Source organism: Manacus candei, unplaced genomic scaffold (genome assembly GCF_025592945.1).
Source record: "Manacus candei isolate 608988 ecotype Guabito, Panama unplaced genomic scaffold, ASM2559294v1 h1tg000005l, whole genome shotgun sequence".
Lineage (NCBI taxonomy): Eukaryota > Metazoa > Chordata > Aves > Passeriformes > Pipridae > Manacus > Manacus candei.
In genome coordinates this window covers 3147412-3175085 of record NW_026138053.1, presented here as the reverse complement: position 1 = coordinate 3175085, position 27674 = coordinate 3147412, and the positions used below count along the sequence as shown (strand labels likewise).

The window sequence follows — 27674 nt, the reverse complement described above, 5'->3', positions numbered from 1 at the left end:
GACTGAGTCTGCTTTTGACATTGTGACTTGATCCAAAATAGCTTAAAGCCAGAAAAAGAAATGAACCTGCTTGGTCTCCTGTACTCAAGGTTATCAGTTGTGTGAGGGGATCTAGAGAAATTTTTTAAGACTTGTGAAACAGGGGAAGGGTGTGATTTGTGGCCTCTCTCCTGGACATAGTAACCAGTCCTTGGTGAGTAAGACATGTCACTGAGACGTTGCAAATTGTGAGACGCTTGGTGGGAAGAAGGTGCCTAAAAACATCACCATAATAATAACAATAATAATAATAGTTGTGGTTGCTACCACTTGGAATGACAGTTTACAGAGTAGAGATAAGGGTTCTGCTGTTTAATTTCCTCCTCTTGTGTTTTCTTTTAGCACCACCACGTTGCCTTCCTATATCAGGATAACCAATGGCTACATCACAGTCAAGCCTCCCATCTGGATTTCCAACCAGCTGGATCAGAGACCGCGTTCCGATCGCCCGTCCCAGCCTCAGCCCACAAGCTCAGCTGCAACCAGTCTTTTATGGCCATCAATAACATTTCCTCTCTGCATGACCATAGCTTCTTTTCTCCTGAATCTACTGCAGCCCTCCTGACCACATCAGGATTACGTGCAATCCCTTGGAATAGAGAAGAGAGATAATTTATGAACGAATTGGAGGTTAAGACAACAACATTTACAAGCTGGACCTTCTCAGTGACTCAGTAGTGCCTTCTAGCTGATTTTTGTCTCTTTGCCCAGATACATTTTGAAATTCTAAAGCTTTATTGTAACACTGACTTACATCTTCTTTTTGTAGAAGGATCTTTATTTCCCATAGTGCTATGGGGTTTTGTAAAATATACATGTTCATATAAAGAAAAAAAAAAGAAAAAGAAAAAATGTATTTATTCGACTGGTAAACTTATTTTTCTTGTTGTATATGTTAATAACATCCCTATTAATCAGTAGCGATGGTGAAACAGATAAATTAATATTTTCTATATTCGTTTTCTGACAACTCTGCAAATGTCTGAACTGACACCAAATGAATGCTTTCTTTGTTTCTTTAATCATTACTTTTTGCAACTGTCCAATAAGTACATTTCTGCTGAACTTCTTTATTTTACTTTTTTTGTCTCATTAGCATAGTTTACACTGAATGAAGCAGATCCTGCTCTCTGTGGCCTATACCCATTAGAAAAATAGGTGCATTCTTAACTCATTAGCTGCTACAGCCTAAAATACCAGTTATTTTTCTATGACTTAGTAAGTCATTAGTCAAGATAATCCTCTACATTCCCCTGCTTTCTTTAACTAAACTATTTACTTTCTTTGGAAATTAGCAATTTCCCTCTTAGCCCTGGAATTAATTCATTAGCTAACACAAATTAAGACACCTTTTTCTTAATAAAAAATTGCTTTTCAAGTCTGGAATAATCCTACTGAAATTATTTTCTTCTCTCCCTCATTTTATATCAACACAAGCCTACAACCTTTCCCAGCATAAATGCAAACAGAGCTTGGTCTATCTGTAGGGTATAAAGATGTAGTGTCCTGTTAATTTATAGAACTTCCTTGTACTGATTGTATTGATGCAGATGGACAACCTGGAGACAAAAACCATCTACAAATTCCCTTTCATCTTGCTGTTATGAGCTGATATGTCTGTGCTGAAATAATTATGACTTGTCCAAAAAGACCACAGGAATCAAATTAACCCCTGTGTTACAGAGACATGCAGAACATTCTTCCATTTGTGCACTGTGGTACCTCTGCTGACTTGGATGAAAAAGTTTTGACACCTTACATTCACTGAAAAATTTGCTCCCTATCCAAGCAGTTAATGAATGCAATGAACAATATCTATGGGGGAAAAAAAAACCAAACATGCCATCTTAAAAATTATTACGTTTAATAAGGCATGTTGGTGTTTTTTCACCACCAAAACATGACGAAAAATCCCTTTGGATGCAAGAGTTTCAACTAGAAAATTAGTTTGGGTTGAAATAGTGTTTTTCTTTCTAAGTCATCTACAAACCAAAAGTCCAAAATATATGATGAAAACATCATAGTTAGAAGTCTCAAAACCAGAAATATACAATACAAGGGGGTTTTTTATGGAAAAGCAATGCTTTTTCACCTTGGGAAAAAAAGATAATTATGATGATGATGATTATAATAACAATACTGATAAAATTCTGACTGAAAACAGTCCTGTAAGTTCCCCAGCAGCCCTAAAGCCTGATCTCCAGGGCTGCAGATATTCCATGCAACCTGAAAGTCTCTGCAGCAAGAGAGAGTTCAGAATTCATGGTTTGCTTGTGATCATACCAGTTAATTCAGGGAAGCAGGTTAGAAAGTAACTAGACTACAAAAGTCACATGGTTTCGTTTGAAACCATGATGAACTACTGAGCATTTCCCTCACCTATCCCAGCTCATTGCCTTACAAAGGCCAGGGATAACACAGGTAACTTGACTTACTGGACACCACGACCCCCAGCCTTTGCTCTGTTTTTGACAGAAAGCTGTGTAGGTTTCTAGTCAGTTTAAGTGGGTACAGCAGACAGTGCTATAAGCTTCCCCCTTTTTCTTTTCGAGCACAACAGATGATAAGGCTGAATGGAAAACTTTGAGCTTTGCCTCAAATGTGAGATTCAAAGAGACCCTCTGCATACTTTCATATTGTGTATTTTGGCTAGCAGCAGATTAGAAATGTTAGTTTTGGACAGAAGCCATTCACCTTGCATATTTATTGCACAGAGATGGATATTGGAAACATATTTTGAGAACTTTCATTTTGGTTTTATTTGAGCTATTACCCTAGAAATGCCTTCATTTGAATATAATGGTTTAACAGACCTTCAAATTCAACCTTAATGTATTTAAAATAGATTATTGGTTCTCCTGCTGTGTTCAAGGCAAAGATGAAAACTGAATTATAATGTCTTATTTACACAAATGGAACTGGAAATAGGGTAGGCAAATCTTAAGGCTGATGATAAGTTACATAGTAAAAGTGAACAGCCAACAAACCAAAACCCACTGAATTTTATTTGTTGTAATCAAATTGAATCCAGAAATTATTCTGTGGTACTATCCCAGGAATAATTCCAGGTGATGGAAAACTTACAGTATAAATAGACAAGACCATATGAAGATAAGGGAGAGAAAAAAAGAAGAGAAAACAGAAACAACTTGTGCAAGACCATAAGGAGAAGCACCAACAGGACCAAGACTAGAAATTACAGTTTTATCATTTCCCAATCTGTGGGTTTCTCCATAAGCCTCTGGGGCTTTTTCTTTAGCATTAGGAACACACACATCTCTCCACACTCACGGCTGTCATCATACTGCAGAGAACAGTCACTCTGTTGTCACCGATGAGGCTTTCTGAGTCACTCCTCCACTGGACAATTCAATATTCATTAGCTTAGACACCGTGGTGTGTTTGGCTGTCTCAGGGTGATATGGCTTGGATGTCAAAGTATGTTTTTACTTCACATTTCCTGTCATTTTGCCTGCAATTCCATGAAATTAATGAATGTTACTGGAACTCACCGAATTTCCCTTGTGCTGGCGCCCCACATTTATCCTACTGCAAGTGCAGGTGTCAGGGCAGGGTGTCTCCTGGATTTGGGGTCTGCACACCTAGAAGCAGTTAAGTCATTCGATCATCTGAGCTTTCTCTGGTTAAGGGAGGAGGCATGACTTACATTAAATATGAGGTTAAGTAGGTTCCTGTAGGTCTTGGCTCAGGAACCCCACGTGAACGGCTTCAGCACAACTCTCTAACCAAACACTTCTTTTATTCTGATGCCTTACCCTAAAGTACAACTGAGGGTCACTTTATTCAATACATGGCATGTAAGCAGAGCAATACTTGATAATGAAACCCTCACTGTGGTTGATGAAATGGATTGTTTACTAATCAGCTACAGGAGCTGATTCATAATTATAACTGTTTTATTAATTAAAACACAGTAATACTGGTTAGCGCAGATCTGTGCACACCCACTGCATTGGATCATGATTAAATTCACTGTGAGTTTAGAAGCTGTGCGCCAGATTTGATACATTCTCTTGAAGCAACACTGACTACCAGCTTCACGGGGTTCAGCTTCCTCTGTGAGTTTCTCAAAAAACTACACTGTTTTCTTTCTTCCAAAGGAAAGCTCAGATTCCCGTGCAATCACAAGATTACAAGAGCAGGAGATTTAACAAAAATATCCATGCCCACTACATAAAATAGCAAACACTGGTGATACTTTTTAGCTCTGAGAACACAGTCGGGAGTCACACAGTGTCTGGCAATCTAGGACACGATTTTGGATGAGTCCAAAGCTCAGTGGTCATACGATTCATCTTTTCAACTCAGCTACAGCTGACACCAATACAATTCATGTTATATGTAACTGTAACATTATAAACAAATGCTAATTAACTGCCAAGGTCTTCCCCTGGTGGAATAAATATCCCATATCATCAGCAACAGATCTAACTTCCAATCTTTCTTTGTTTTAATGCTTTTCTTGCTTATGTCTAACTATGGATGCTATATTAACATGCACTGCCACTTGGAGAACCAGTTAGTAAGCTGGGACAGAAGGTATTTTATATTTTATGACTGATGTAGTTTCTCTGCAATCCCTTGGGCTGTTGAATAATGCAATATGTCTTCTGGCAATAAATGATGAACATGATTTATGATAACTATGCTTTATACAGGTGTCAGAAATCTGCTTTGTTGAACTTCCCTTCCCATTCCTCCAAGCTCCACTGTAATTTAGGAACACCCAAGGTACAGAGTTGTATATTTATCTAAGTTCTTCAATATACAATTGTGGAGAGAGAGAGAGATGAAAGGAGGGAGAACTTAGTCTATGTTTAGTGCATTGATTAGTCAAACGATATGACTCAGTCATTACCATATACCACTGCTAGGGAGAAATTTCCCATCATATATTTATGTTAGAGAAACCAAAGTGCCAAAGTTATTATCTCAGCATAAATGTTATCATTCCAAACTTTGCTTAGTACAGTATTTCTATATTATATCCAAAAATTATAGGGGCTTGTCATATCTCTGAAGTGATCAATGTTCCATGGAGTGTACTAGAATTCAGCTTCAATTTAAGCTCGTTTCAGCTTAACTGAAGCAGAAAGTTAATTTGCCAGTGTTTGAGATCATAGGGGAATGTGTGTGTGTGTGTGTATGTTTATGTGGATGTGTGCATGTTGTGTGCGTGTGTTTTGTCCCAACCCAAATTCAGCCTTTCCTGTGACTAACTTTTCAGGAGGCACCTTAATCTAGCTAAAGGCAGGGAGGACTTTCCAATAAGTAGTAAATACTTTTCTTCTATCTGACTGGTTAACCATCCTGCAGATTCATGCTGCCACTGAATTTCAAATTGCATATTTGTCAGTTTTCAATTCAAATGTATTTCAAATATTTTTTTTCCTGTTCTGCCTCCTGCTTTTGTGAACTGTTTTGAAGAGTGTAATAAAAAGATGCTTTCTAATATTATTTTATCAAAATATTTTTGTAGCATAATATATTAATAAAATGTTATTATAAATTCATAGCACGATAATTTTGTGTGTCTTGATTCTTTCCTTTGCATTAAAATCTAGGAAATCACTAAAAAAAGGAACATCCTGTTTGTAGAGCTCAGGCATGCTACTTCTCTTTTGCCCAGCATGGGATGAAGGAAACCATCTCTCACACAGGGCAAGGGGAGGCAGAACCAGAAAACCAGCCCTTCCACACAAATTAGCTGGAGTGTGTAGAAAAGCCCAGAAGAAGCATCCAATCCTGGTGGCTGCAGGAAGGTTTTTTCTCCCCTGCAAATTGCTGGTGTCCTTGGAACTGCTGGTTTTGCTGCTGTGCTGACAGCAGAAAAATAAAACAAAATAACCCTGGAGTTGTGTCTCCATCTGGCATGGAGCAGAAGCTACCTCTCCACACCAAGACACAAAGACACAGAGATTCACTCATTTTTCTTGGCATATTTCTTGCATGCAAATCCTGCCTTGCAGCTGACACTGCAGACTTCTTGCTGATCACAACATCATTGTTTACTCCTTAATTATGTGCTAAATCATTTGGTCTTTAACACGTTATTTTGAGTGGACTCCACCAGCGAGGCTGTTTTAGAAATACCCACTGTAGGAAATGCAGTGGGAGATATAAACATTTGAGCTGGCTTGAATGAGCTACCCCGGCACAGGAACTGCTGTTGCAAAATAGTAGAGAAACGCTCTAAAAAATAAAGTTAAAAAGAGCCCATCTATTGAAATACCAACCAGACAGTCAAAGCTGCTTGCCATCCTGTCTTTGGAGTCACAGCCCATCTGGAGAGTCTGTGTGGTCCAGCCAAGGGCTATCCCTGGCCATGGGCAGTCCCAGTCTGCCAAATCCTTTTGCTCTTAAGGGTCCTGTTCAGCCACAGGTCTGAAAACAAGACAAACCTTCAGCCAGCAGTGCCAGATCCTGGCTCAGTGGTGCCGTTTCCTTAAGCCTCTCCTTCCCTTGACCTCTCTCTGTGCTCCCAGTCTGTAATTGCAGCTTTTTGCTCTAACTTGAGATCTTCCTGTTTATAGATTTGCACCAGGAAGAGGGGAAGCTGTGATGGGAAAAGCTCGGGGCAGAAGATTGGGTTTCTTGTGGACTGGCTTAGTATCTATGTTCCCACCCAGCAGCCTATCTCCTTTTTGCATCAGTGCTTCCCAGTTCCCAAACCTCCTGAGTGCCACCCACAAGTGCTCCCCACGCTGAATGGGTTGGAAGGAGCATTTAGGTAAATCAGGCCTCTACGTGCTCTCCATGTCTGCTCTGTGATTTCCTGTTGTTTCAGCTTGTGACCTTTGAGCATTTTCCACTGAGAGTACAGGCTGCTGGCTGTACTTGTAATGTGTCTAACACCTTTTCTCTGCCTATTGCAAACTGCAGAATTAGGTGAGGGATCCCCGTGGGCCTGCAGGCCACAGGCAGGTGTCCCTGAGCAGAGGTTTGCAGCGCTGTCCTGCACCACTCTTTGGTTTCAGGCTAAGGATAGATGGCTTCTGCAGAGAAGCTCAGTGCATAAGTATCCAACTGCATCCTGCTGCCATATTTGCTGGTTGGTTTGTTTGTTTATTAATTTATTTTTATTTTAACTGTTCTTAAATTACAATGCAGAGTGTTGTTGTCTTCTCTTTCTGATGAGCATTTAAATGGGGTAAAAAATACTCAGGAGACATTTTGCCTCTTGGGGTGGCATGAAATGCCTCTGCGTCTTCTTCTTTTGGCAAGTCTCTTTTTTTTTTTTTCTTTAAGCATTTTTTGCTGTAAGCAACAAGCTAATGAAGACTTCTGGGTTGTTTTTTGGTTTTTTTCATAGCACACCTGTCCCCTTCACCTGGCTGCAGATATGTCAGTATTAATCAATGATTGAACTTCTTACCTCTCCCTGAGCAGAGGTACTAATAGAGCTTTCCTTCTATCTGTATTTCCTGATGCTTTTTCTCATGAAACTCCTAAAAATTATTGTATTTGAGCCCTCCAACCGTATGTGAACAGTTTCAAAAATTACTAGCCAAATGACAGTTCCAGCAGACTGATCACACAGCCATCATCATTTCACAAGTGAGGCTACAGTATGACTGGCAGGTAAATGTGTTTGAGGCAGGATCTGAGGAGAAACACACCGTTGTTTGTGCTCTTAATCCCCGTTGATTCAGGGCTGAGCTGCTCCTGCTGGCTGCACCTGATTTGTGGAAGGAATGAACACATCATGCCAAGCTGGGGGGAAAGCTGGAGTTCAGCTTAATGTTATGGCAGTTGTCTGCTCCAGGCTCATCCCAGAGATGTGTTCATCCAATACACACAAAGGAGTTCCATAACATCTCCAAGGGCCCAGTGGGAGCACAGGGGACCACTGAAAAATATATTAAAAGATCAGGGCCCAGTTGGATGTACACAGGGAATGCCCAAAGACAAAAATAACCAGACATCCACAAGTCTACTGCCAATAATGGAAACAATAGTAATGGGGAAAATAGTATGCTAAATAGCTGGATGGTGGGAATAAAATTACTTAATATCACAGGGATCTTAAAATAAAAAACACTGAAACTTTATTGAGCATTGCAAATTCCATATTAACTTTTTTAACATACAGTTTCTCCCATTACAAAGAAGCACAGCAAGTCCTTAGCACCTGACCCATTTGAGCAGCAGGTTCCAAACCTGCAACCTCAAACACCTTGCTCCACAGTACACCAGCACTTTGTTAGCTAAGACTGCACCTTTGGGTGCAAGCCATCATGCAAAGCACCGCACTTCATTTCATTTTCCACATTTTCCTTCCATTTTCCTTCCATTTTCTACATTTAACAGGGATACAGTTAAAATGGCAGAACAAATTGCACAGTCAAACCTCCACCAAGCTGATTTTCAGAGGAATGATAACAATAATAACTGCAACAGTGAGTTCATGCTCACAGCCCTCATTCACACCTGGAGCTCCCTGCCTTCTTGGAATGAAATGCAGTTTGAACAAAGGGACCAAGATAATGTGAGAAAACATCAACAACTGGCAGATAGAGGCAAAGCAAATGAAAGACATATGTAGGAAGGAGAGTGAGAGCTTTCTGCTTTGGTTTGCACTCATCCCATATCTTTGTTGTCCTAAGGAATATCAGTTTGTTGTCCTAATGATATCAGTTCTCCAGTCCTCTTTCATGACTTATGATGCACCTTTTCTCTCTTCATATGAAAGCCATTGGTTTTAATTATAATGTGATAGATGCATAGCCTCAACCAGCCCTATGTGTCTGAATTATTTGAACAGCAGTGCTGGAGGGCCCTTTTTCTTTCCAGAGATCTCTGCAGCTGTTTGTCTTGGCAAGAGTAGGTTTGTCCCCAGATTCATCCTGTTTGAAGTCCTTTCCACCCACTCAAGTTAGCCTGAGCGTTCACCTCATTTTTAATGGGAGCATTATTATCTTCAGTTTTGCACTGGCAAAAATAATTCTCGAAAGGGGAACAGACAGAAACTCACACCTACCCAACTTTCTTGAACAAACTGTGTTCATCCAAACCATAGGAAGCAAGCACTTCAAGGAATTTGCCAAGCATTGTTTTTCTCTTAGCAACAGTCCAGACCAAAAGTGAACACAGATATGATCTGTGATATCATCTCTCAAACAGAAGGATCCTCTTGAAGGTCCATTAGTTCAGACAACGTGTGCTCTGCAGGCACGGTGGTGGTGGTTGTGTAGTTGTATGATGGACAGTGCTGGCTGTGTTCTCTGGCTGTGCTTGGGCCAAGTGTGGCCCTGAGGGCAGGAACCAGACAACACAGTAACCTTATCCTGCTGCTGCCTTTTCTTCCAAGCAGTTCATGAAGAGCCAAACGTTTGTTCTCGACCCTGTCTGTGGCACTGAGTCTGATCTGCCACTGCTGGGTTCCCCAGGGACATCTCTCCAGGAAGAGCCGGGACTAGAGGTAAGCTTGGCTCCCCATCGCTGCGGGTTTAATGATGACACACCAACACCTGGGTCTCTCTGTCTGCTGGAGCAGGCCTGTAAAAAGACACGTGAAGTGAGATCATGATGCATGTGGAGAGTAAAATTCTGAGCCCTGGTTGGTTTCTCTTCGTAATACTTACTTTTCCTTGAAACCTCAACCTTCCTGGGCCATCTTTATCCAAAAGCATTAACACCAAGGGGGGTGGAGGGGTGGAAAAGGTTAAAGTATTGGTGCTAATGGAAGACTCAGACATGAAAAGAGTATCCCAGGTTTGGAGCCTCTGTTGCCTGCTGCCAGCAGCAGGTCCTGCTTGAAAGGAAAGTACCTATCTCAGCATGCAGTCAAGAGGAATAATAAAACTCTGGTCATTCAGAGCCAAGGAAGAGGAGAAAAAAACTCATAAATGTGCAGCTTATGTTTCTCTTGAACTTTCAAAATAATTTTTTCTCCCACCCAGAGATTAGTCACAGAAGCAAATGATACCGTATCTGGGAAAGAAGTTGGATGGATGGAAATGATCTTTGGGGAGAAGGAGAGGAGGAGGGGAACAGACATAATTCTGTCTCTCTTTCTCACCTTCCCCTGTCTCTGAGACTGAATGCACAAATGAAAGAGTTGGGAAAAAGTCAGGTGTTTGGGTCCAACCTAAAGCCAGTGGAGGCTTTGAGGCCATCCTCAAAACAGTGAGGTTTTTCTACTCCTGTCGGGTGGATTTGGGGAGCTGACCTCACCACTCGTGGCCCCCTAGAGCTCCCACTCTGCAAGAAGCTCGATTTCTCCCAGAGGCCCCCATGAAATGACTTTCAACACATTTTTCCAGATTCAAATGAAAAAGAAAAAGCTAAGGGACTAATGAAAGTATGCTCATAAATGCCACTCTCTGGGAAAGGCTAGTGCTTGCTATGATTTTCGAAATAAAATTCCTGGTCCTCCAAGTTCTTCTGAAGCCCTGAGTCGGACTTCACAACGCCCAGGGGTTTCAGGTAAAGAACCATCTCAGCCTCATCTTAATAAGGTGGGAAAATGAGGTGGACAGTGGATTTTACGACATGCCTGAAATCACAAGGGACATCTATGGGAGCAGGATTCAGAAGGCAGCCCTTCCTCTATGGTACACTGTTCTCCAAAGCATGGTTCATTTATTTCAATTAATAGAGCTTTATAAGGGCTCCCCTGCCACCTTTTTTGGCATGAATTAGTGCAAAGACAGTGAATTAAAAGCGCCAAAGGGCATAATTTTCTTTTAGTGTTTAAAGAAGCTGTTTCCATAAAAGCAGGTTATGTGAAATTTGCCCAAAAGAGTAAACTTAGGAATAACATAGAGGATTAGAACAAAAAATAAACGTCTTAAAAACCTTTTCTTAAGCTTGACCTGACAGTTCAGCTCTGGAGTGGTCTTTCTGTGTAATGCCAGTCAAGTAGTTGAACCAGGACGGGTTCCTGTCACAACATTCACTCAAGTGTTGCAGGGTTATGGGTTTCTCCAACCACGAGATGAAATTCTTTAAAAGGTATAAAGCAAATGTGTGCAGTCCACTGTCTCCCCATTTTCTCTCTTTAAAAACATTCAAGGTAGGATTCAGTTCAAGTACCATGCACTGTCTGAAAGCCGTCACCCAAACTTGCCTCCTTCAGTGGTGCCACCCAGTCTGACTCGGCCCTTAGAGAAATAATTCTGGCTTAAGTGCCTTGCCTGCTATTTGAACAGATGCTCTCGTGCTTGGTCCCAGTCAGCTTCTGCCCTAAGAATGCAGTTGCATGGGTAATGTTTGCAAAGGCATTTCAGTTTATCTCCTATAAAGGGAGAGCCACTTAAAAATCATTTAAAAACCAAACCCAAAATTCAGCAACTGACTCATATTCAGTGTTTGAGCAGCTCCACTGTTTGCAGTGACCACACAAAATATCTCTGATGTGGCAGGGACTCCCAGGCAAGCTGGGAATTGAACAAGGTGCAAAATGAGCTGTAGTCTCCACCTAAAACATCTCCACTGCAGGATCAGCCCAGAGTTTGACCATTTCAAAAATTACTATTTCATAGAATTGTAGCCCTCCATCATTATCTGCATAACATATTTTGGTCAAAATTGCAGGACTGAGTGATGCTGAGGCATTCAGTGGACATCTCTAACCTTGGCTGGCATTTATATTTTTTATATCTAGCCAGCTAGCTATACCTCAGATAAACTCAAAATGATCTGCTGAGACAGAAATATATTGCTTTTAACTTTGGTTTGGAATGTCTTGTTGTTACAGTGTGCTTCCATACTGTAAGTTCAAAATTAAAAAAAAAAACCACCATGGTTTGTACAAAACACAAAACAACCAAATTTTCAATTTTTTTAAGTGCCCAAATAATAACACATCAGTCATTGATAAACAGCAGTTTAAATGTCAATGAATGGAAAAGCATCAACATTTCTACTCTAAATGAAAATGTTGCTTAGACTGTTGATACTATAGTTTCTTTTTTGACTTGCTCCCCTCCTCTCTCCTAGCAGCATCATTCCCCTGTTCATCCTGGTTTTGCGGCCAGGAACTGGACTTTGATTAGTCCAAATGGACTTTGAGGTCCATAATTTGCATGGGCCTCTATAACAGAACTTTTTGAGTACTCCTTCATTCTGAATTTATAAGGCCTGTTAGTAAAAATAATTGCTAATGGATGGGCTCTATCTAAATCAAACTCCTTGCAACCCTCCCATACTTCAGAAGTGCTGAAGACCTCAACTCAGTTCTCTCTTTTAGCAAACACTACTTTGAATGCAATTACTGTGTAGAGCAAAATATTGCAATGTGATAATTTGATGATGATGATGCTGAAGTGCTGAACCAAAGCAATAATTTTTGGTTAAACCATAATCACAGCACTTCAAAACATTGGTTAATCATGGAAACTTCATATTCAGTGTGGTCTTCTGTGCTGTTCCAAGACATTATGAGAAATGTCCATAAGCAGGCTGACAGGAATGTATTTATGCTGTTATTCACATCTTGTGGCATGCCAGAGGTCATTGACTTGTGGTTTGTTTTGAAAAATTGGCTTCATCAGTAAGAGCCAGTGTTTGAAGATGAAATTGTCTGCAGCCCTCTGTTCTCTTTATCGGGAGAAATGAGGCGCCATCTCCAGCTTCATTTCTGTAAAATGTACTCTCTCTTACCTGTGATTTCTTCCATGACAGTAGTCTGAAGTCACACCTAGAGCATCAAATTGGATGGAATTACAAGGTGCTGCTAATGAGCTATGGGTACTGAAAGCTGCCTGCCTGATGCAATGGCAGCCCGGGTACCAGCCTCTCAGAAGGAAGCAAAGCCTGGCTGACACCGGTGGGTGGGAGAGCTGTGATGGGGATTTATAAGCTGTAAAAGATCTCTCTAAGGGTCTTATTTTACTCTGAGGTTTTTGTGAGCTGGGACTGAACTTTCTGAGGAGCCATGTGAAGGGCTGTGGGTGGCCACACTGTCCTGCTGACCTCACTGGGGCTGTCAGCCCACGCCATGGCTGACACCAGACAGGCACAAGCCCTGGGTCAGCAGTTGTGAGGAAACAGCAGAAACATCAGCCTGAATTCCCTCAAAGCACAGGTGCAGAGGTTTGAGGGTTGCACGTTTGTGTTGCAACAAGGCTGTGAAATCCGTGGAATGGTCAAACGTGGCAGTTCTTCCCACCTTGAAAAAGGCCTGTAAGCAGTGGGGGAGAGTCCACATCTGCTCCCTCTCCACTGACCACAGGGCAGCACAGACAGAGCAGTGTCCACTATGCACCAGCTTTTAGGCAGTACCATGTTGTGGAGGTTAAACCCATCCACAGGCATTCTCTGAAATACTGTTCCAGCTGGTTGTGCTTCCTGCACTCCTCTGTGCTGGGACACACGGACGCACAAAGCCAGCTCAGCTCTGGAAAGGCAGCACAGGGAACTGCTGCTTGCTTGGGTGGTTGTTGAACAGCTGTTTCAGCTATGACATAACTGCTTTTAAACTTCAAAAGAACTCTATTTCTGAGCTGAAAGCATACAGATTGTTTCATAAAAAAGGCAAGGGTGAGATGTTAGCAGGCCATGTAGCGGGTAGTGGACACAGTGGAATTGCAGAGTGCACATATCATCCTGTCAGCCCCATCTTCTGCTGACCTTCACTCCTTAGGGGTCCAATACTGCACTTTTTCTCAAGCAATAACCTCATCCATGCCAACAGAGCCTGCTATTCCATCTGCTGGTAGTCACAGTGGAATGTGTTTGCTTTGAGAGTGATTGTGTGCTCTGCTGGTGGGCTCAAAGGACAGATAAAAACTAGTGCCCAGTTCTGCAGAGTAATTTCTATTGAGGTGAATGAACTCATTAGTAAAAGATTCCTTAAAAAAGTTGGGTGTTCTGCAAACCCAATGTGGAGTAGACTTTTTGCGGAGTAAGTGGAGTTCAAGCATGACCAGACAGTTCATCTCTGTTTCATGCTACCTGCTGCCCCTGGGAAAACTTTCTGATGCCAGTTGGGACAAGATGAGAGAGAGAAAAAATCATACAGACCAGGATTGGATGTCTGAAAATCTCACAAAATGCAGAGAATGCCCAGCTTTTTCAGACAGCTGTGAGGCAGCAGGTCACACAGATGCTCTGTGACACTGGAGCTGCACATGCAATTCTGGCCAAAAAAATGTTGGGAATGTTTTGCTGCAAAACCTGATTATTGTCTTAGTGATATATGCAAGGAGAAGGGAGGGGATTTTACTACAAACAAGCAAACAAGCAAGCAGATTCCTGTCTGGAGCTACATCATCAGTCTGCCAGACCCCAAGTTTTTCTCTTTCACTGCCATGGGAATCCTTCCGTTCCCATGAAAGATGATTGAAAGCTGCATCTTGCAAACAGCTCTTCTGAATTAAATGGCTGACTTTAACTTATTGATGTTGTCAGCTAGAACATGGCCATGGAAGAGAGGTAGAGGAAAGAAAAGGAGGTACTGTGTTTAAAAACAAAGAGAAGTCTCCCAACTGCCAAAAGCACCTCAGTGGAGGGATGTCGTGGTGGTTCCAGACTTTGGCAATGAAAAGCAATGATTGCTTAGCTGTTCTGGGGAAAAGGAAACATTCCAGCAACATCATTACCCAATTAGTCCTAACGATGCTACTATAGAGAAGGTGCACTCTTGTGAGTGCGTGAAACAGGATGAGCTCCTGACACGATGGACAGTGAACTTGGGACAGTGCGGCAGAGGTGAGGACCATCAGTCCTGTTGGGCCCCTCCTGCAGAGTTCAAGGGGCTGGAGGCACCTCAGGCCCATGAAATCAGGAGAATGGGGATCTGCTGTTTCACTCCTAACCCGTGGACCAGCTCCACAGAGACCAGGAGATGGTCCCTTCTTTCACCTGAAGGCCACTGGAGACAGCAAAGCAGTCCATGCAATACGCTGAGTATAAATGGCTGCAGTTTAAACCAAGAACCAGTGGTGCCAGTGTGTATTGAACACTTCACATGCAATATCTTTATGTTAGGAACCATGTCAGTGACTAAAAGATCTTGAGAGAAGACTCTGACACGAGTCATCTCAGTGCCTGCTGAAATCCTCATGTTGGCACTGATCAGAGCTTAGATTTTTAAGGGCAGGCTCATGAGCCAGGCATCCAGTGCTCTGTTACCAGATGAGCAAGTGAAGGAAACCTCACCCAACCAACACAGCCCTCAGGAACAGCGCATTTCAAAAAACATACTGGGAAATATTTCCACATCACTGAAGGCATTTGCTTGGAAGTCTTACTCTGTGTCCAAAACTGCTGTCAGTTATTGCAACTCCAAAATAAATGTAATATTGCTTAGTTAAATCATCCTGCCTCTAGATTAGGCAGCAGCTCTGTCCTCTAGACAAAGTATCCTCACATAAATTCACTCTGGCATCAGAGCTTTTCGTAGGTGGGTGGCTTTGACAGGAATTCATGCTAAGTCCAGAGCCAAAGACTGTGAGAAAAGCTATCCCAAACACCCATTGTCCTTTGCAAAAATAATAGAAAATTGATGATTCTCCACCCCAAAACCACAGCGTTCCTCAAGCCTAATTCCACAGGGCAGCTGAAGTGCTGCTCTTTAAACACATGTTGCTCAAACACAGGTCAAGAACTGCTGCTGGGGGGGGGCTGTGGCACAGGAGCAGGAGAGGTGTTTTCCCAGGGGCTGCCAGGTAATTTGGATCCTGGAGGCACAAAGTGAGCAGTGGGAGCTGATGGGGACAGCAAAGCATGTGGATCCCCAGCCCTGGTAATATGGTTGAACCCCCAGTGCACTGCCCTATGGGTGGCCTTTAACCTCTGCATCTCTCATTTTTCACTTGTGCTGTAACACTGCAAACAGCAGCAGCACTCCAACAGCAGATATCAGCCTCTGCATTCCCACAGGCTCGGGTCTGGCACCAGGGCTGGAGCAGGTCAGGCCCTAATGTGATCTGTACCATGGCCTGTGACAGGTTATTTATCCTTTTGCCTACCAGTGATTGGTACGATATTAATTTTCCCTAAAAATCTTGTGCTTTGTGCAAGGATGGGACTTGGCTGTTGCAAGCAAATTGCTTTAGGGTACAGCAAAAACAGCAAAATATCTCAAAAATTATTCCAGATAAATACTGTGCTGATGTACAGCAAGACTTTATTTATGTCATGTGCAATTAGATTAGTTTTCCACCTTTTAACAGGAGCATTTCAGTCCGGAGTAAGAACAAAACACACAGAAGCAGCATGAGGCCACAGCCAGAAACGCTCCCTTCATCCAGGGAAGAAAGGGCTCTTACATTGTGAAAGGGAGCCTCCTGTTGTCTTCCAACTGGCATTTTCTGGTCAGCTGAAAGCTAAAATAACCCTTCCTTTATGCCTTCAATACTGGGATCTAATGGCTAAATGGATTTTTAGTACAAAGGATAATTTCTTCCTTCGGTTTCACTCATCACTTAATGGAAAGGCCCCCTAACATTCTGCTTACATCCCAAACAGTGGCTGATCAGCCAAAGTTAACACGTTGTCTTATAGCACTGCATCTATATTTTTAAACAACTACAACAACAAAAACTACTACTACTACTAATAAATATATATAAAAATAATAATAATAGTAATAGTAGCAAAAATAACAATAATGGTTCCATTGCAGCTGGATGCCTGCCCGAAGCTGCTGTGTGCTCACACTGGACAGGCAGTTTCCAAAGATCAGCATTTGGAAAGGCACGATAAATTTTTGCACAATTTTTTTGCATAGGTGTTTCACCTCTCCTCCCACTTTGCTGACAGGAAGGCACACTGTCCCAGCTCCCCAGGGTTTAGCTCCAGACCAGTGATTCTCATTGCACTAGGCAGCAATGAGAGCAAAGCCACACCACTCTGAAGGTGCCACATAACCTTCTGAGCACCTTCTTGCTTTGCATTAGGCACTTGTGACACCCTGGACCTGGATGATGGTTCCTGGATTCCTGATTCTTCCAAGAAAAACACGTGTATCTTTAGGCATGGAGCACATTGGTGTCCTGAGGTCATAGCAAGGGTGAAGAGCAGCAGAGATCCTAACTGGGGCTGAGCTCTGCCCTGGGCTGATGGCCTCCAAGGGCTGAGGAGCATCAACAGCAGGGTATGAATGTAAAGTGGGGGGAAGCAAAGGATTTGGTTGCTCTAGGACATCCCCGTGAGAACAGAACCCCAGACCTTAACTCATGTGCACAAAGAGATGTTACAGGGACAACCTGTAGTGCACCAGCACAGCTCCCAGGGACTGACACGTGGCAGGGCACCGAGCAGGGCAGTGGTGGGGACAGACTGGGAGCTTACAAGGACACACTTCCCAGAGCATCAGCACTTCCACACATGCTCTGCACATGCTCTGCAATTGTCTGGGGCTGTCTCCTTAATTTTCTTCAGCTGTCCCCATTGTGGCAGCAGCACCCCTTGCTCCGAAGGGGTAACTGAATGTTGGACGTGCAACACCACTGAAAGGGGGGATAGAGAACCGCATTCTCCTTGGGAAATTCAAGGAACACATTTGGAAAGGGAAGCTGCCTTTTAAAATCTGAAGTCAAGAGGTTGGTGAAAAGGTAATTCCTGGAAGTTAACTGAGTCTGTATCTTCCATTACTGTTGCCTATAAAGAAATGTTCCTGCTTCTTTTCTCCACTAATCATGGGTTTCATGTCAGCTTCAGTATTTGACTGTTGACTTCTTCAGGCAGATTGATGGCTCAGCTGAAACTGAATTTATGGGTACAACCCTCCCCTGACCAAGGCTCACCTCCTCAGACAGATCCATAGCTCCCACTGAAGTACAAGGGAAAGGAAGCACTGAAATAATTTGTGAGGATCTAAACTTAGGAAGGAGGATAAGCCATTTCTGCCTAAACCCACTGAATTTAGGTGCTTTCAACTACTGTCTGGAAGCACCTACCTGTGGACATTGATGGCCATACTTAACTGGATTCCTAAAACCAGGCTGTGAGAACACCTTGGGAAAAGTTCAGCATCCCACACCTCATCACTGGATGCTAAAACTAAACCCTGTTCTGCAGCTGCCAAACCCATGATGCCATTTTTTCCTCTGCAGCAAAAGGGCCCACAAGGCAACAAACAGGTCTGCTCATTTGCCCAAAGACAGGGCTCTCCTTCAGCTTCTTGCTTCACCCAGCACTGAAGTCAGCAGCTGTAAAGTAAAACTGCTCCTTTTTTTTTTTTTTAATTTTAATTATTAGGAAAGAAATAAAACAATTCTTTGTCCTGGGGAGAATATATCCCTTGAGTCTAACTACTGAAAAATCAAACAGCATTTGAAAAGCAAGACAATAAGGCTTTCTTGAACTCACAGAGCATTAGAATTGCTCTGGAAGGAGCACAAGTGATTTCCTGATAGATGCAATAACAATGCTTCAATTACATGAAACAACATGTAAACCAAAAATGCAATGCTATTTGTACATTCTCTGTTCCTCTGTCATCCTCTTATTGTTAGCCCTTTAAGTATTGTCTCTCTTAGGTTTTTAAATACTTCATTAGCATGATTTGCCACCAATATTTTTGTCTTAAAGAAGAATATTTTCTCTCACCAGGACTCTAATTGAGCCAATTTTAAATGTAGAAAATGCAGGCTTCAGTGATATTTCCATGCTCTTGATGGTTTAAGTCACAGAGAAGCACCTGATGCCAACAGAAAAATAACACCTGAAAACATGAGGTAAGGTGGGAAGTATATAAAGATGAACCCTTCCCTGTGGGAAATAGTTTGTGGAAAATCTGCAAAGGATGATGAAGGTGAAATGGATTCGTTTCTGCTGTACTCCCAGCTATGAAACACGGAGAGATGCTGTAAGAAATTAATCTCCTCTGCGTCATGAAACCAGTTTTAACCCCCGAGAAAGAAATAAATTGACTTGTTTCGACTGATGTCTTGTGGGGCACTAAAAAAAATTGATACGATCTCTTTCTCCTGCAGCCCAGGAACATCCTGGGAGGACAGGAGCCCGCAGCCTCCTGGCTCCTGGCTCATTCTCTTCAAATTTCTCCTTGCAAGACTTCTACTGCCATAGTGCCATCTAGAGACAGTTACAGGAATTAAAGAGGGTTTGTCGTTACTAAGGTCAGCTTTTAGTGTTGTTGGAGGGTTTATACAGTCACACCCCAGCAATGATTATTGCTTGCTGTTCCAGCAACCCCGAATTATAACACTGGGCTCCAGCGGTTTGACACCAAACCCCACGGAGGCCAGTGCAAAGACTTCAGGGCAGTCAGGATTTGTCTTGTCCTGCTTCCACAGGATGAGGATTTCTTCATGATCAGCTCTTTATTAACATAAAAGTACTAACAGAGCATCCACTGCAGCAAACAGCTCTGGACACCTGTGTGTGTGACTCCAGGGACAGTGGTCCCTGGACCACAAAATTAACATGACACTGCTGGAATTACCACTATCTTTTTCTTAAAACCCAGTGCAGGCAGAGACAGAGAGCACAAACACTTGTTCTGGTATTTTAGCATCCTCATGTCCCTGTGACAACCTGAATAAAAGCAAGAATCTATTATTCTAAGTATTTTGAAGGAGTGAAAAATGGGGTTTTACAAAACTGAAAATTAAAAAAATTAGTCACACTGGAGGGAAACAGAGCATGCTGACATTTAAAGCACCGGCCTAGTAAGGAACATACAGGTTTAATTCCAGATTTCCAGCAATATCACAGACACTGGTGGACCTGGGGTGTACAAAAAGATGACAGTGACTCCTACACTCTCTCTTTATTTCTCTCTCTTATTTTTTTTCTTTCTTTTCAGATGTCTGTATGGTTGCTCAGTACCTCAGTCATGGCTTTCACTTGTCATAAAAGCAATGAATAATATTAATAAAAAAATACTGCAAGTGTCTCTCCACATAAGAATGATTTAAAGATGTTTTCTTACACTCCCAGGAGAACAGATTTACAGACAAATTTAAGCTACCAAGTCAGAGGCAAATTATCGAAATGTTGTAAAGTTAAGGACAGAAAAATTACAGGACATAAAATTGATGATCATCTTGCTAGCACTGAAGAACCTCCTCTTAATCATAAGGCAAGTGGCCTCAGATGACAAAATATCTATATTCCACTGCAGCTGGGTGTCCCCAGGAGAAGCCTGGATTAAACAGAAGGCAGTGAAATACAGACCTTGCTCAATGGCTGCATGAGAGCAAAATATACATCTTTTGTACATCCCTAAAAGATTTATCATTACCTATGGTTATAAATTTTCCTATGAGAGGGGTTTGAATGGAAAATACCTTTTTGGTCACTTGGAAGGAAAAGATAACAACATCATGATCAAAATCCCACCGATGGGCTGGTTTCGTGGGGGAAGAGGGAAAGCTTCATTGTTCTAGAACCAGTATCTTGTCTAACAAAAATAGGTCCACAATTAAGCACCTCTGTGTGTCTCTGTAGGTCAGAATATATGAGAACATGGTATAAGCATCTGGAGATGTGATTTTTGAGTTTGCTTTTGCCTGTGAGGCTCACATGACTGGACTCTGCTGTAGATGGGCATCTTGGACATTCAAAGCTGGGCAGCTGAAGGTGGGTGGGCCTGATACTGGTAAATCACTCTCCTTGAGAGCCCTTGGCTGGTAATGCTGGTGTTGCAGAGTCCAGGAGCAGAACAACAAAAGGCTAAAAGCAACAGTATTTAATGGTTTGCTTTTCAACATTTTTGTCATTTTAACTACGTCTTGCAAGCTGTAGCTGAAAAAATATTCCTTTTCAAAAAATATCTCACTAAAATTCAGTAGTACAAACCATTGACTAAGCAGTTACAAAGACCATAAAGAAGAGTTTTAGTTATCATTTCCTTGGGACTATGGGAGTTCAAGTGGGATTAAAAATCACTGTCTAAACAGAGGGTCTGTCTCTGAGACAAAAACGTGAGTTATTGACACCCATGTGTACATTTATTGACTTTGTTCCAAAACCCACATTGCAAGTGATACAAAAATAAGAAACTAACCAAACAATACTTGCCCACGTGCAGACAGAGAACAATTCCTACATGGCAACAAACCTATGGAGGATATCCTGCTGCTGAATCTACCCTAAACTGAAGAGGGGGTGGCATGAGGCCCTCAGGAAGAGCCCAGAGCATGACCCTTTGATGGGTCAGAGGGACTGACAGGGCATGGAGAGAGCCATCTGCCTTCACACAGGGAATTCATTGATTGAATCCCACATATTAGATATAAGGGAGAAGTTTTTTACACACTGGAACAGGTTGCCCAAAGAGGTGGGCAAACATTCTGGGTCAGGTTGGATGGGGCTCTGAGTTGATCCAGTTGAAAGTGCTCATTGCAAAGGGGTTGGACTAGAAGATCTTTAAAGGTCCCTTTCAACCCAAACCATTCTATGATACTCATCAGTCCTACAAGAGCAGGGCTATGAATAAAACAAGCAATATGTACTTGCCCATTAAATCCTACAAGGTGAAGAGCCTAAGGCTGAGGATAAGGGACCTGGAGGTAGTGCAAGCACAGCATACTCCTGGGAGGACCGTCACCATCCTCTCTCCTGGTGTCTGAGCCCTGGCAATGAGACATGTCACACTGCACCCAGTGAGCAAGGCAGGCTGCCAGGGGGCCCTGCCCACAGCACTGCTCTGACAAGCAAGCCAAGGACCCGGTGCAACCACCAGAAGGGCTCCTCATCACACTGCCTCACCCCTTCCCCAGCCCCTCACGGGAAAATGTCCCCCCAGCACTACTGGAGCTCAGATCCAAAAAGAGGATAGTGTTAAGGAATAAATTCCTCCCACGTATTTTCTCCAACACAATGAAATAATGCGGGCCACGAATCTGACACTCTGCCTCTCATGCTGGAGAAGTGAGCAGAGAGCTGTGTTTTAACATTAGCTCCTAAGTATAATTTCCTGTAATTGTAAAGTGCTTTAGTGGTACTTGTGAACTTGGGTGGATAGCTCCTAAGTAAGTTGATGAATAACCCAGGACTGACTCATCTCCTAAACAGACCCAGCACTGAAGGAGGGAATGTAGAGAAAGGTTTTGCCTTCCATTAGCAACACTATCCAAACAACTGACCCTCTCCCTGAGAGATTAGTTCACAGCAGGTGAACTATAATCTGCTCTGATCGGCAGGCAAGGAAAGCATTCATTCCAGCTGCATTACAGACGGAGCTTTTCTTCTCTTTTTTTCACACATTGTGAGCTCCCAACAAAGGGTTCCAGCTACCAGATCAAACAAACATTTTGCCACTTACTTGCAGAAATGGTTCTGGTCCCAGGTTGGGATGGTAACCAGCTGAAGACTGGCTGGTGGGTAATTTTTTCCGAGCATGGCCATCAGCACCTTCTCAGCTGGAAAATGGTCATTTGGTAAGGACTGATAGTGTTCAGAGCAATAGGCAAGTTTTTGATCGGGGTCAATTTTGTGCTGGGAATTTGTTGTCAGTTTGTGATGTTAATCTACCCAAAATTATTATTTGGCAATTACATTGTATTGCCACTCATCTGATGTACTCAGTTACCAACTGGAGAACATTTTCACAAAACAATCATGCCATTTCTGGCTTTCTGGTCCAGAGCCTCATGGGAAACCTACAAGATACAGTTAAACGATAAGGTTAATTTCCCACATCTGCTGCATATTAGAACTCATAGACTCACTAGTTTTTATGGCACATATATTTCCCTAAAACCAGAAGCAGTAAAGCCTTTGTTATCCCACAACAAGTAACCATCCATCTCTCTTTTCTCCTCTCTTTCTCTCCCTTTGGCCAACAATCTTATCCCTTCTCTCCTCACTAAGGCCATTGCCTTTTCTCCACAGATATCCATCACACGTTTCTCCTCCACAAATCTGAATAATCAACAAAATCCAATTACTCTCAGACTGATTGTTTTCAGCTAAGACTCAGTTTGAAGATGGTAGTTCTTATTTTGGAGTGAAAAACAACTTGTGTGTTTGAAAGCTTAGCTGTTTGGGCTTATGGGGCTTTTTTTGCCTCCCACCTACACCTGCAGACCTGACAACAGGTATCACCTCTGCCTACACAAATGGCTTTGCTCTCCAATCCTGTTAACTGCAGCAGGGGGGTGTTCACCAGGGATGGTGCCAACCTCTGGCCCCAGAAGCTTCTGCAGTCTGTGATCCAGGGGGGATGATCCTGTTTCTTAGGCTGGAATCATGTACGGCTCAAAGAGACATCTCGTGGCCATATCTTATACTGCAAAGCAGTTACTTCGGGCATGGAACACCCCTTGTGTGCAGAGGGCCAAGATTTGCCTGAGTATGATGATTACATTGGGCAAACAGCAGAGGATGCCAAAATACCATGCACCTCATTCAGCCTCCAACCATTCTCTCTAGGTGCCTTCAGAACATGAAGAAATTGGAAATACAGACATACTCTGTCCCTGTGCTTTTTGTTAAGGACTTGTAAGTACTTAAAAGAGAAACAGCTTGGCAGGGGATAGCAGAGGGCTACAAAATCCTGAGTCACTAGGAGAAACCAGGAAGGGAGCAGCTGCTCACTCTCTTCCAGCACAGGACTCAGAGCCACCAAGTGAAGCTTTTGGGAGCCAGGCTGAAGCAGGGGATGAGGTTCCTCTTGGGCAGCAGAGGATCCAAGGGAGTCCTTGCTGAAGGAGGCTGGGTGTGTAGAAAGTCCATCGGGATTGAAGGAAAAATTGGACAAATATCAGGAAAACAGAGCTCCACTGGGGGCAACCAGCAAACAAAGCCCAGCAGCGTTGGAAATCCCCTGCCCTGCAGACAATCCTTCTGGAAAAGTGCTCAGGGGAAATGCAATGTCCTTGATTTGCTGTTGCTTTTTCCAAGGCATTTGCCTCTGGTTACCACAGGAGTCTTGCCTATGGTGCAGGACAGACCCAGGTGTGACCCAGCACAGCAGGTTTTACACTCACAGGTACAGTTACAGAGAAAACTGGGAGCATCCTGGGAGCACAGAGCAAGTGCCAGTTTGATCCTGGCTTCTTGTCTTTCAGAGCTAACGTGGAAGGTGAGCAGTGAGAGCACATTAGCAGTGGGGAGCCTCAGCTCTCAGTTTAATGTGACCTTGTCCAAGCTGCTTATTCCTTCCTTTAAGGAGCGACAAGGCTCTTCCACCTATGTGTGACCTGGTGAAGAGAAACATGCATGAATGCTGCATGAATGATGCCCCAGATTTTGAAAGATAATCAGCTCAGTCCAACAGCTACCTAGGAAAGGGGTTTACATCAATCTTTGTTGGCTCCTGCTAAATGCTTCCTCCATGATTAACACCAGAGGTGATGTTGATAGCAGGATTCATTGTCAAAATAGCTTATAAAACAATTCCATAAAACTGTGTAAATCTTGTGTTGATCTTACTTTTTACAAGGAGTCTTAAAGCCATATATCCCAGCACCATTTACAAGGTTGTTGCAGGTGTGGGACTGGCCTTAGAAATATAGCTACTACTTAAACAGTATTTTACGAGCCTGGGGAAACATCCGTTTGAACAGTAAAAGGAGATTTCCAGCCCACTTGCTTCTTTGTGCAGAGACTAAGCCATTGCCCATCAGACTTCAGCACCTCCCGAGCCACAGCCAAGGTGCAAGGACAGGATTCCTTTGTCAACAAAACCTTAGCAAAGTTTTCCAGTATTTTGAAGATTGGCTTCAGGAGGAGCTGGTCTCCCCAAGGCCAGGTTTCACTGCAAACCACTGAGCACCCTAAAAACACCTGCCATTTGCAGAGCAGAGGTTGCCATGGGCTGCAGTCATTCCTCTGGTAAAGCTCGCAGGCTATTTACTGGTGCTCTGGAGCACAAAGAAACAGGTGGAAAAGGGAAGAATGAATAGCCCAATCATGTAAATCAGATGACAGAAAGCATTTAAGTAGGCAATATATACTGTAATTACATAACAGCTATTTAATAGAAATCAGGGTGAGTTTGCTAGGGAGAAAGGAAGAGCCAGGAGAGATTTCTCCCCTTGATTTAAAAATTATCAGGATTTTAACCTTGTATCAACGCTCAAGATCACATTCCATACTCTGTGCCCTCTGAGCTTTCCTTTCAGCTCCCAGTGCAACAGTCCTGAGATTGCTCAAACTACAGGAATTCAACCTTCCTCTCGCAGTGGCCACTGAATATAGGATCTATTAGATCCCAGACCATTGCATACCTCTGCTTTACAGGGTGCATGGGCAACCAGCTGCCACACTGCACCCCAAAGAGCACTGTGCTTTGCAGATGGTTACAGGTGCTCCCCATTTATAACACTGGGAGCAAATGAGTTGCACTTGGGTTTGAAGTTCAGAGATTTTGGGGTTTAGCTAGGATTTTCTCTTTGACCTTGGCCAGGCTGCTTATTCCTTCCTTTAAGGAGTGACAAGGCTCCTCCATCTACGTGCAACCCGGCAAGGGGAAATACCAATGAGCTGCAAAGTAGTGCCTCCATTGCAACGTGGGACTATGGGCAATCCTTTTCCCCACTGTCCTCACCTTCATCCTCCTCATCAGATGCCTGGCCTCGCCTTCCCAGCGGATGTGTCTCAGAGCCCTCTTATCTCCTGCTCGTATCTTCTGTGTAAGACCAAATATTGACACAGTTCAGGAATGGCCCTTGGCTGTGAGCACATCTCCTAACCTTCGAGATAGCCCTTGACCTCTCCCCTGAGCCCTGAAACGCACAGAATAAATGCAGAACAGAGTCACAGTGACCGACATGGAGCTGGTGTAAAGCAGCTGGAGGGATAAACCCAACTCATGACTTCTGCTTTGCAACGGCTCATTCTGGAGGATCTCAGTGACACTGACTGATAGATGTTTGGATCAGTATTGCATCAATATTGTATCATCATCCTCAGCTGAAATGAGCTTTTCTTTAGCCCTGCCAAACATCCAGTTTGTGATGTCCCTCAGATTTAATAAAAAACAAAATCCTTCCTTATTTTTCTAAAATAGGCCTTCTAAAAGAGCGTCCAACTCCTGAATTTTACAATAGCCTTAACACTGTGCAGTGGCTGTGGCACAGATAAACTGTGGCTTTTAAATTCAGGCTGTGGCCTGAATAAACACCACACTGGAGGGGCTGGGATCATCTGTGGGTTATGAGCTTGTATGGCACTTGACACACTGAATCCCCTTCCTAATCAGGGGTTATTAAGATGTTTTTGCAACACAAGTAATAATATAACATTTTATAAAAGGCTTTATATAGTTAACATACTAATTAGCCATTTTAATAACAAGTAACTTTATAAATGAACGTATGAAACACCATTATCTGAATCCCATTTGTATGTGGCTTCACTTGGACTTGAAAAGTGCTGGGCTCATGTAACAACCTTCCCTTCAGCCAGAGCAGTGGTCTGGGGTTCTTCCCTCTGTCTTGGCTATTTATTTCCACAAAACACTAAGAGTTCTAATAGGACTCTATTCCAAACACAAACCTGGCTGAAACCTGCCTGTTTGAGTGATTAGGCAGGGACTGATAGACCGATGAGGCAGAGCAATCACACAGCTCCCTATTTCCTTTGGAAAACAGGCTAAAAATAGGGGACAGGCAATAGAAAACCGACAGGAAGGCAGGAATGGATCTATCAATAGCTCCTGCCCTGCTTCCTGCTCATTAGTGTCTCCCAGCAGATGTCAGGTAACCTTTAGAAACCCTCTAAAGGAGCAGTCATTTATCAGACATTTCTTAAATTGAGATAGAGGGAATTTGGACCCTGTACAGTTATGGGCATCCCAGAAGAAAGAAAAAAAAAAAAGAAAGAAAAAAGACAAATACGAGAAAAAATTCCCTTCTCAGTGCATGCAATGTATCTCACAGAGAGTTTCTGTTTCTAATACAGCCACAGACCAACTGTGGACTTTGCACTACATCTATAGCTAAATGAACATGTCACACTGATCTGTCTCCCTTGGTGTTACCACTGCAATCCCAAGCAGAGCAGGAGAGGAAACACGTGCTTTAGCAGCAGTGGTCCTCCCAGGAGGTGAAATGCTTAAACTGTAAGAGTAATTTGCTGCCTAAAAAAGCCTGTCAGCGAGATGTTATTGACGGTGGGTGAGAGAGCACAATACAGGTTCTAGCTTGGTATGCTGGAGGTGAGAAAAAGGATTTTTCCATCAGAGCCACGGACCAGCCCTTCCTCCAGCGGCAGCAGCCGGTGATGGTGAGCGTTGCTCACTAGATGGCGAAGGATTCCTTCCTCCCTGCAAAGCTCCTGCAGCAGCAAGGAGAGATTCTGCTTGGGATGGAGGAAAGGGTTTGGAACACTGAGGGGAGATTTAGAGGAGACTTTTAGAGCCTGCTAAAGGCACAGGGGAATGGGAGGGTGGGTTGTTAAGGCTGGAGAGGTGGTACAGTTCTCCTTGAAGAGATGGTGCCACATATTTGTGGATCTCCCTCTTCACCTGATTTGAAACAAATGTGTAGACAAGACCTCAGCTACCAAGAACTGATGGGAAAGTTATCCCATCGATCCTGCTGCAAATTCCCTCCAACCTTCAGGAGTTTCCTCATCTTTTCACCAGTGGGATCAAGGTCATGTGACCCACATTTACCCCTCATATCTATTTAGCAAGCACACAGAGTCATACAGACTGGGATTCATCCATCCTGACTCTCTGAAGTACTCCTGGCACAAAAATCAGCTTTTAGAGATTACAGCTAACTAACAGAGATGCTCCATAACAA

At 43.0% G+C, this 27674-nt stretch overlaps 1 protein-coding gene across 1 annotated transcript in view; it reads left to right on the top strand.

The window, feature by feature from the left end:
• Positions 1 to 3614, top strand: part of TRABD2B (TraB domain containing 2B) — a 274212-nt gene extending 270598 nt beyond the window's left edge. The window contains exon 7 of the mRNA XM_051799771.1: positions 382 to 3614. Coding sequence (XP_051655731.1) covers positions 382 to 604 — 223 coding nt within the window. The 3' untranslated portion in view covers positions 605 to 3614. The remainder of the gene's footprint in view (positions 1 to 381) is intronic.
• The last annotated feature ends 24060 nt before the right edge of the window (positions 3615 to 27674 follow it).